Here is a 10,401-nt window from a genome sequence, read left to right on the forward strand (position 1 = left end):
TCAGCAGAGCAGCCTGCGGATGTCCTGGCTCCTAGTGAAGCCTACACAGGTAGCACATGCTCTCTGTGTGTGGCCAGGCTAACAGAAGCTCAGCTCATTTAGGGAACTGTAGACCTCCACAATTGGTCCAGGGCCCACCACACCCTTGTTCAGTTTTACACTCTCCTTGCCGATACACTCTTCAGGTCCCTCCAAAGTTCCTAGATTCATAATTGCGGGTTATCAGTTAAAAGAATTATCTAGAATTATCTATTCCAAATGAGGAAGTTGTATTTCTGAGTTACCGGGTATGTATGCCATGTCAGGTATTGAACTAAGCATGGTTAATTTCATTTAATCCCTAAGACAAGCTTGTGAGTTAGGTGCTGTTTCAATACCTAATTTACAGTTAAGGGACGGAGGCATGACAAGTTGGAGTTTCTTAGAAAGGGTAGATTAGGATGCCGCTGTCCAAGCTGGTGGATAACAGGATCTCCTGTGACCCCACTGTTTTCACACACCATTCAGTTTTCTCTCGTCTCTGAACGGTGCCTTCCAGGTGTGGTGTGATCTGTGTCAGTACAACTGGGACTGACCGGGCTGTTGCTTCCTTTGTCAGAGGCACTAGGTACCTTACTGTATGGTCCCCATGGGACCCAAGATGCCAGGAGGCAGCTCTCTGAGTTGTCATGGAGAACAAGACACCCCATACTGTTCCATCACCCCCCAGCACTGTGAGCTCTACTCCCCTAGCCGTGGAAAAAGTGCGCCCTTCCTCCACAGCCATAGCTAGTGTTGTCTGAGGCATAGTTGGGTGTGGTGGATGAGATAAGGGCTCCGCCTGCTTTCTGAATTCATGAGTGGAAGGGAGCAGTGTGTCATGGGGAATGGGAAGATGGATATTAGTGACACATGAGCATCTGTGTGTATGAGCTATCTGGTGTCATTACTTTGCAGTTGTGGGACCTAAGGCAGACAAGAGACAGAATGTGTGAATATAAGGGGCACTTCCAGACAGTTGCATCCTGTGTCTTTCTACCCAAATCCATGGCCTTGATGCCTATGATTGCTACCTCAGCACATGACTCCACAGTGAAGATTTGGAACCAAGATACTGGAGGTAAGCAGTCTTCTCTCCCTGCTTTTCAAAAGCTAAGTGCAGCCTGGAGACACTTCCCGTCGCTCACTGTATTCAAAGCCACCTGTGTCCTGACGCTGTATGGTCTCCTTGTAGTTAAGAGGTGAGACACCAAAGTGCCCACATCTTCTGTTCAACGTCTGTCTCTAAGCCAGCACCATGCCTCCCACATGCCATAATGTAGTTATTCCTGAGACCTCAGAGACAACATGCTCCCACATGCCATGATGTAGAGTTATTCCTAAGACTACAGAGACAACATGCTCCCACATGCCATGATGTAGAGTTATTCCTGAGACTACAGAGAGAACACGTTTGGCTCTTACACTTTTTCTGTCTGAAGTTCCTCATCAGATTTTAACCTGTGATGCTAAGAATGCCTGGACAGGAGAAAGGAACACTATTTGAGTTCTTGTTTCAGGTGTGCAGTTAGAACCTTAGCTCTTGTTGGAACTGTGATGAAATGAGAACACACTCAGAAAGGCTTCACCTGCTGGGACTCTGAGATCATAGTATGGTCAAGGCCTCTCAGCATCACAGAAAGACCACAGCTTCCCAGAGTCCTCTATGAGCAGAGACCTAGAATTTTGTGAGCCGTGGTTTAAACCTTTGACACCTGACGCCTCTGACATGCATTCAGTCATAGTGGGCTGTACCCACGGAGACTCCCAAGTGCGCATTCAGTCATAGTGGGCTGTACCCACGGAGACTCCCAAGTGTGCATTCAGCCATAGTGAGCTGTACCCACAGAGACTCCCGAGTGCGCATTCAGTCATAGTGGGCTGTACCCACGGAGACTCCCGAGTGCGCATTCAGTCATAGTGGGCTGTCCCCACGGAGACTCCCGAGTGCCAGGAATAAATGTTGGATTTTCTTCCACAGGTCGGGTTTCCCAGCACTGCTGTTTTACTCTGGACATAGGCTTTGGCTAGAGAGAGAAACAGTGTTAATTTAGAGAATTTCAAAAGCTACCCATAGTCACTCAGTTCCCCATAGGGAGAGAGAACCACCAGAGAGAAGAGGTGGGCCTATCTAATGTCTTTCTGTAAACAGCTGTGGCTGTAAGCCAACCCTCTATAGTGAAGACAGGCCTGCCTTCCCCTCACCTGGAGCTGGACTCCCAGCTGCCCAGGTGTAACATTTGTGGGCAGGGGGAGTGGATGTTTCATATGTCCTGACCACAAGCCTCGGAGTGGGGCGTGTTGACCGGAACAGATGGCTCACTGCCCTGCCTGCGCTCCTGGCATTCCTAGAAAAGTTGTCTCAGAGGTGCAGGTGGAAGGATGGCCCAGGAAAAAGCCCAGCCTTTAATCCCAGCACTCGGGAGGCAGAGCAGGCAGATCTCTGTGAGTTCGAGGCCAGCCTGGTCTACAGAGCAAGTTCCAGTACAGCCAAGGCTACACAGAGAAACCTTGTCTTGGAAAACAAAACAAAAACAAAGCGAAGCCTGACCTGCAGCCCCCCTCTCCCTATCGTGAAGAGAACCCGCAGCCCAGATCAGTGTCTCTGTCTGCTTCCATTGATTTAGCCTGTCCTGTTCCACCCTCCTTAAATATGGCCCTAGTTGTCTGAAATACGGCTTGGTACCCTACATCCTGTTGACCTGGGTACAATTCTCTTCAGTTGAAGTGATGGAGGTGACCCAGAGTCTTCCCAGGCAGGCAGAGCCCCCTCATGGCATAGATGGTCCAGGACATGTTCTGTTTCTTGTTCCTATGGTGATGTTTCAGTGACTGACAGACCACATGCAGTAGTTTAGAGTGCGGTAGTTGTCTGTACTATCTCCATGACGTCACAGTACGACAACCCTGCCTCCTGATCGCATCTCACAGATGTTTCCGTCACTGAGCACGTGATGGCTTCTCCTTCCTTTTCCAGCCTGCCTTTTCACCTTGTCTCTGGATGGATCGGGACCCTTGACCTCCCTGGCTGTTGGTGACATCACCTCCTTGTTATGTGCGAGTTTCTACGGAGGAGTTCACTTACTCAGAGTGGACTGCAGCCCAGAGCTGGAGCTGCAGGAAGTGGCAGCCTTCTAAGGCCAAGACACTGACTAGACAATATCAGACCATAGCCCCTCCTTCTCTGTGGCTTTGTGTTTTTCCACCTGATCTTGGGGAGTGGGGTGCAAGTCTGGTGTTCTTTTTTTAGGGTCACTTAGAAGGCATATCCGGGTTAGATGTTGGTTTAAGTCCAGTGATTACAAAGTCAGGGTGTGGCTCAGACTGGTCTTGAACTCATAGCGACCTTCTTGCCTCAGTCTCCTGACTGTTGGCATCAAAGGTGTGAGACTGCACTCAATATACAGTTCTTGATCTCAAGGAAATCCAAATGGAATTTTTATCCAAATGTGAGCTTTTGGGACTACTCTTCAAAAGAAATGTACTTATTGCTCAAGATGGTGGTTGGGGCCTAAGAGTGGCAAGCCTCTGTGAGCACGAAAATGCGGGCTGGAGTCTCCATAAAGGACAACGTTTCGAGACAAATCAAGTTGGTAATAGTGTTGTTCCATAGAGGAAGTGGATGGCAGACAGTGAGATTAAACTCAGTCACCTCAAAGCCACTTAGGGTAAGAGAGCAAAGGCGTCTAACTCCCTGGGCCTGTGCTGCCCAGGGGCACACAAACAAGAACAAGGACACTGCCCCAATTACAGGGATTATTAAGCCTGCCCCATGTTCCAGAAGGCAGAGGGTGGGAGACTAAGGCTAAGAAATATGCATCTGTGATTTGGGTATTTTTATTTATATGAGAAATAAGAAACACTGTGCACCTCCGTCCTCCCTACCTCCCATCTCTGGAACGGAACGGAACGTGGAACAGAGAGAGATGGATTCAGCTGAGTCCGGCAACCGCGCACCCTTCAGTGAGGAGGGTCCAGGCCACTGTGCAGCTCCCACAAATCCAGTCCTCGGCCTGGAGCTCAGAAGTCCATTTTGCTTTGGATGAGTCCTAAAATAAGGCACCTGAGGCCTGGCCAGAGAATGGCCACCTGTGTCACTGTGGATCATGCCTGTCCATGGTTCAGAGCTGGCTGCCATTTCCTCTCTCCCTCCTGTTGTCCCCAGGGTCAGGGGGTTCCTCACATGGAATACGGTACTCAGGACCCTCACAGGGCTGTTCCTGAAGGCAAGCTGCAAGGGTGTCACACAGTCTTGTCTAGACTGAATGCTCATTCACAATAAACATTTGCCTGCCTTCATCTGTCTTACTTTCTAATCTTTCAGCCTTTCAGTTCCCTGATTTTCGGATGACAAGGGAGTAGTAGTGTGAGAGGGAGTTACTTCACTGAATACCTACAGTAGGCTAAGTAGAGTCTCGTTACATGCCAAATGTTGTTCCCATTTCACAGATGGGAAAGCCAAGGCCCAGAGACATGCAGCACTTTGCCCACAGTTACAGGCACAGGAAGGGAAGGCAGACTTGGATCTGGGCAGTCCTCTGCCCCTTTTGGCTTTGTTATTCTAGACATTCATAGACCATGATGTTAGTTTTTCTTTAAATTTTTGAGACTAGTTATTAATCTAGTTCTGGAGATTAAACTTAGGATATCATCCCTGCTGTGCCACTGAGCTGTCCCCTAGCCCTGGACTCACTTCTGGCTCTAGTGGGCTCCTGGGGGCTGTACACAGGTCACCTCTTAGGACAAGGAAACCCTAGTGTGTGCTGGATGCATAGTGCTACAGCTGATGGATTCTTCTGGATGGAGGCAGTAAGAAAGGAGCGGGTCGGGCGGGGTCCCCTGGTGAGTTAGAGGATTCTGCACCAGTAATCGTCCCTTCCTGAACTCTGCCTGTGTGCTTGATGCCAGATTTCCGATCTGTGCCTGAGAAGCAGAAAGATGAGCAAACGCTCACATTTAAAGAGCCTTTTAAAAGCCATGAACTCTTCGCTTTAGAGGCCACCCTCTACGTTCATATAAAGGAATGTTCCAGATGGTTAACTTTTTTCTTCCCAGAAAAGTCTGCAAGCCCTTGGAATCTTGTCAATTATAGATTAAAATTTAAACACATTTATATATTAACATTTACCATTAGGATAAACATACACTAAGGAAAATGGGTGGCAATTATTAATGGTCTTCACGTAGCCTAGGGTTGGCAGCAAAGTGCAGGACTCAGGTTACTTGAAGAGTGTAACCTCTCCGCACTGAGGAGTAGGACCTTGGCCATTCTGAGTGGTCCTTCATAAGCACTAGAGTCAGCTGTGATGGTAGGGGCCTGTGTCCCTGCATGTTGGAGGTAGAGCAGGGGTCAGGAGTTGAGGGTCATCGTCACCTACCTCACCGATACAGTGAGTTCAGGCCAAGCTTGCCACCTGCCCCCACCCCAATTACAAAAATTGCTAGTTGTTTGCCCAAAGTTGGCACATCCTGGCACGGGCTGGCCAGCTAATTCTACATCCAGCCGGGTGTGCCGTGGGGATAGCTTGGAAATTATGGTCATTGCACCCACCAATCAGCTTGACAGGAATACCAACGTGTGGGTCAGGATGCCCCCCAGGCCCACCCCCACTACCCCACTAGAGGAGTTTGGGGGTTTGATAAATGCTTCTGCAGCCCAGATGAGGTCAGAACGGTTGGGTGGCCAGGGCCCTGGGTCACTATGAGTTGAGCTGCTCTGCCTGCCAGCCTAGCTACACTGTTGCAGAAAGACAAATGAGCCTCTTTAATCTACTACATAAATATTTTACTAGGTTTAGTAACCATAAGGAATTTTGAGATGTGTGAGCTTAAATCTCTGACTTGTCATAAGTTGAAAATATTCTAGAAGCCAAGACCTAGCAGCAGATGGGTGCAGGACGTGGAATTAGTAGGTTGTGCTGTTCCAGATGAAGTTGGCCAGACCCAGATTAAATTCTGCCCCCCCTTCCTATGTTTTGTAACTGTGGGCAAATTGCTGCATGTTGCTGGGCCTCAGCTTTCCCATCTGTGAAATGGGAACATCATTGGTGACTTTAGTTTGACCCTCACAGCCCTCTACACTGACAGGAGGAGAAGCTACACTGCAGGAATGAGGTCGTATGAATGACATCACTGTGGGCCTTAGCTCAACACAGCAGTCAGTCCACGATCCATGACTCTTGCTTTAAGACTATATTTGGGGTGTTTGTGATGCTGCGAGAGACGCGGGTGAAGCAAACATGGACTGACCAGGCTGCCTTTGCTCGGCATGTTTGTGACATTGACACCATCCTCCTTATTGGGCAGGAGTCTCTGTGCATGGAATTGGTACTTGGGTAGTTTCTAGTTTGGGACTCACATGACATTGCTCCTGGAACATCCTCATAAGAGGTCTTTGGGTGTGCAGATGCTTGTGTCTGTGCTGTGGGACAATGGCCAAATATGTGGTGGCTTGGGAGAGAAAAGGAAAAGGAAAAAGTCCTTAAAAAAAGAAAGAGAATAGTTGGGTGTGGTGGCACACACCTTTAATCCCAGCACTTGGGAAGCAGAGGCAGAGAGATCTCTGTGAGTTCAAGGACAACCAGTCTATAGAATGAGTGCCAGGAGAGCCAAAGATACACAGACATCTAGTCTCAAAAAATCAAAAATTAAAAATAAAAGAAATAGAGTTTAAAATAAAGCCATGTAAAGATGGGAAATACACAGAAAATATGAATACTGTAGGTTATTGTGTTGTCTTTGAATGGTTTGATGGCTGATGAAGGAGCAACAGGTGCTAAAAGACATTTACTGCTGGATTAATGCAACATACATATTTTGAAAATGCTTTGACTTCAAAATTTAAATAAAAAGATATGCTACTTTGGAGAAGTTTTGTTTTTGTTTCCACAGGAAATGAGAGGCTGTGGATTCATTCTGGGTTAAGAAAAATCAGGTTTGATCAAGGAAGACCCCCTAAAGAATCTCCTATAGGAACAGATGGTCCAGATGATCCAACATTTCAGAGGACCTCTGTTTGAGTTCCCTCTGAGTTCTACATACAAAACAGTTTCAAGACTGCTGGCTGAGATGATCAAACCTCATAGAATACTCCAGTCAGGACTTGACCATAATTCTAAATTTTCTTTAGGTCCCCATAAGATTATCAGCTCCTGGCTTTTTGGGACCCTAGTCCATTTGGATGCACACCTTCCTAGGCCTGGATGGAGGGGGGAGGACCTTGGACTTTCCACAGGGCAGGGAACCCTGCCCTCTCTTAAGGAGGGAGGGGGAGGGAGGAAGGTAAGTGGGGGAGCAGGAGGGAAATGGGAGGAGGGGAGGAAGTGTAAATTTTTGAATGGAAAAATACAAAAAAAGTAACCATAAAAAAAAGATTATCAGCTCCCCAGTCAGCAGGAAGTAGCATGGAAAGCTACACCTACATTCCCCAAAAATGGACTATGAATATTTATCTTTGTTTAGAATGTTTGTTACAAGTTATGGATAATAGTCAGAAAAAAAGCTAAACAAAGGAGATTGGATTCAGAGTTGTTGTTTTGAAAAAGAAGGGGGAAATGCTGTGGGACAATGGCCTTGTACCTTGTCACTTATATTGTATTGTTTTGATAAAACACTGATTGGCCAGTAGCCAGGCAGGAAGTATAGACAGGGTGACCAGAACAGGAGAACTCTGGGAAGAGGAAGGTGGCAGTCTGCAGTCATCACCAAAATGCAGAGGAAGCAAGATGAGAATGCCTCGCTGATAAAGGTACCAAGCCACATGGCTGAATTATTGGCTAATGTAAGTTATAAGAGTTAATGAGAAGCCTGAGCTATTAGGCCAATCAGTTTATGATTAGTGTAAACCTCTGTGTGTTTCTTTGGGATTGAATGGCTGTGGGACCAGGCTGGACAGAAACCTTGGTCAACATGTTTGTGCCCACTCTGTAATGAGCAGAGACCTTGTTCAGTGATTGTAATTCATGCAGCCCGCTTTCATCGATAAAGACATTCCTCCAAAGAACCTGTGCACTCTACTCTCGAGCACGTAGCTGGAGAGTCAGAGTTCCGGCTCTTCACCTTTGCCCACCCTCAGTGCTTTTGAACTCTGCATCCCTCCGTCATAAAAATGGAAGTGCTGATGCTGGAGAATGCACCCAGGTGTGAGTTCCAGGGGCCGCAAATAGAACTTGGCTGGCCCAGCTGGGTTGGCCATGTGCCCTTGTCCCTAAGACAGAGACCAGAATTTCACACTAAAGCCTGATGTGTACCTGGTGTTTTACATGCTCACCGTCCAAAAAAAGCTCTGGTGGCAGGAGATTACTCTGTCCGTTCTACAGAAGAGTGGCCCGCCCAAGGTCCAACAGCATGTGGTAGGCACACACAAACTCAGGTCTTGGATGCTTGGGCTGGTTCTTCCTGGCAAGGTCCTCTGCTTTTAGTGGTTTTTATGAAGGCTGAAGGGGCTGGAGACAGGTAGGAAGTGTTTGTGTCTGTGGAGGTAAGTGACATTAAGTCTAAACATTACACAAGACCACTCAATTCATTCCAATGTTATCTCTTCCAGATCTGGAGCACAGCCACCTGTCTATTCTAAGTCCTGCACACAGATGGTTGAAGGTGCAGCCTAGTAGGCGGTGATGGGGCACACCTTTAATCCCAGCACTCGGGAGGCAGAGGCGCGGGAGTCTCTGTGAGTTCAAGGCCAGCCTGGTCTATGTGGTGAGCTTCAGGACAGCTGAGACTATGTAGAGATCCTATCTCAAAAAAAGCTAAAGAAAAATCTTTAAAATATATTGGCCATGGTTTATCTGGGTATGGAATGTAAGTTAAGCGCACATGCTCTCTTCTGCCTTGACTAGTTCTGCATTTGGAATACATCAGCTTTCTTTTGTAAACTTTTGAAATAGGTGATACATTCAGATGTTTACAAGCAAGAGTGCAGAGAGTGGCCCTTCTCCTCCATGTCTCCATTCATCTGGTTCCCTCTGGAGATAGCCAATGTGGACATATTTCCTGCATCTTATTTTATTACAGGTAAGAAAATACATGTTTTTTTTTTTTTTTTTTTTTTGCTTGTAAGTGCATTTCATTCATGCAGTGCCCATAGAGGCCAGAAGGGGACGTCAGATCCCTTGGATATTAGCAATAGTTGTGAACTGCTGTGTGGGTGCTGGGAACTGAACCCCAGTCTTCTGGAAGAGCAGCCAGTGCTCTTAACTGATGAGCTACCGCTCAGCCCCTTCAGGACCTTTGTTTTGAAGTAAAGCCTTTCAAGCCTGCATGATTTATGATATAGAAAGATGGCAAAGTGGAAGAAAGGGTACCGAATGGTACACAGATATAGAAAGATGGCAAAGTGGAAGAAAGGGTACCGAATGGTACACAGAGGTCAGCACAAGGGTTTATGAAAAGAGACAGAGGGATACACACCTCCAGATATCTGGGCTGACTTTGATAGTGGAGCAGTGACTTTATCTGTCCTTGTCTAAATGGAGAAGATGGTGAGAGGGTGTCATCAGGGCCAACTTATGAAATCCACTGACCCTGGGGGGCTGGAGAGATGGCTCAGAGGTTAAGAGCATTGCCTGCTCTTCCAAAGGTCCTGAGTTCAATTCCCAGCAACCACATGGTGGCTCACAACCATCTGTAATGAGGTCTGGTGCCCTCGCATGCAGGCATACACACAGACAGAATAAATAAATAAATACTAAAAAAAAAAAAAAAAAAAAAAAGAAATCCACTGACCCTGGAGAATGTGCCTGTCATTGTTCCCAAGTGTTAGCAATTATATTCACCTGAGTTTCATAATTTCTCTGTCCTAGATGTATCTTACAGTAGAAGTTAAGCAGCAGTGACGGGGAACAGAGAGAGGGCATGTGTGGCCGTGGAGCTGACGTCCTGAGGACCCTAGAGAGCAGCAGTAAACCTGCACGCCCAGAGGCATAGACACTGCGGGAGTCCCATGGAAAAGACGTCCTGCCTGAGATGGGGAGAATTACAGGCTTCTAGTGAGGGTCACTGCAGCTTCGGTGGGCAGCTGGGATTGCTCTGTGACAGCCCATAGTCTTCTCAACGAGTCTGCAGACCACAGGAAGCACCACTCCTCTGAATGAGCTAACCCTCCCGATGGCGTCACCACCTTCAGCACTGTCACAAGCAAATAGCAAAGACTGGTTTGGGGAAGGACACACTATATTTAAAGCATAGCACCCCACCCTTGCCTCCTCACAGTCTAAAATACTCCATCCCCAAATCTTAACTTGTTCCAAAGTTCATCCCAAAAGTCTTGTTTTGTTCTGGCACCAGCTATAAAGCCCAAAGTCCCATTTACCAGTCTGTGAAATCAAAGTAAGTTCTCTAAATCCAAAACACAATGTCAGGACCATCATAAAGTGGATATTC

General features: G+C 47.2%; 1 protein-coding gene across 3 annotated transcripts in view; it reads left to right on the forward strand.

Annotated features, from left to right (window-relative positions):
- The window catches only part of Wdr31 (WD repeat domain 31), a 28,363-nt gene extending 21,156 nt beyond the window's left edge, over positions 1–7,207 (forward strand). For all 3 annotated transcript variants that reach the window (XM_057785480.1, XM_057785482.1, XM_057785481.1), the window contains exons 9-10: positions 937–1,099; positions 2,996–7,207. In XM_057785480.1, the coding sequence (XP_057641463.1) occupies positions 937–1,099; positions 2,996–3,156 (324 nt within the window). In that variant the 3' untranslated portion in view covers positions 3,157–7,207. The remainder of the gene's footprint in view (positions 1–936; positions 1,100–2,995) is intronic.
- The last annotated feature ends 3,194 nt before the right edge of the window (positions 7,208–10,401 follow it).

The sequence above is a fragment of the Chionomys nivalis genome, chromosome 11 (assembly GCF_950005125.1).
Source record: "Chionomys nivalis chromosome 11, mChiNiv1.1, whole genome shotgun sequence".
In the NCBI taxonomy this organism is placed as follows: Eukaryota; Metazoa; Chordata; class Mammalia; order Rodentia; family Cricetidae; genus Chionomys; species Chionomys nivalis.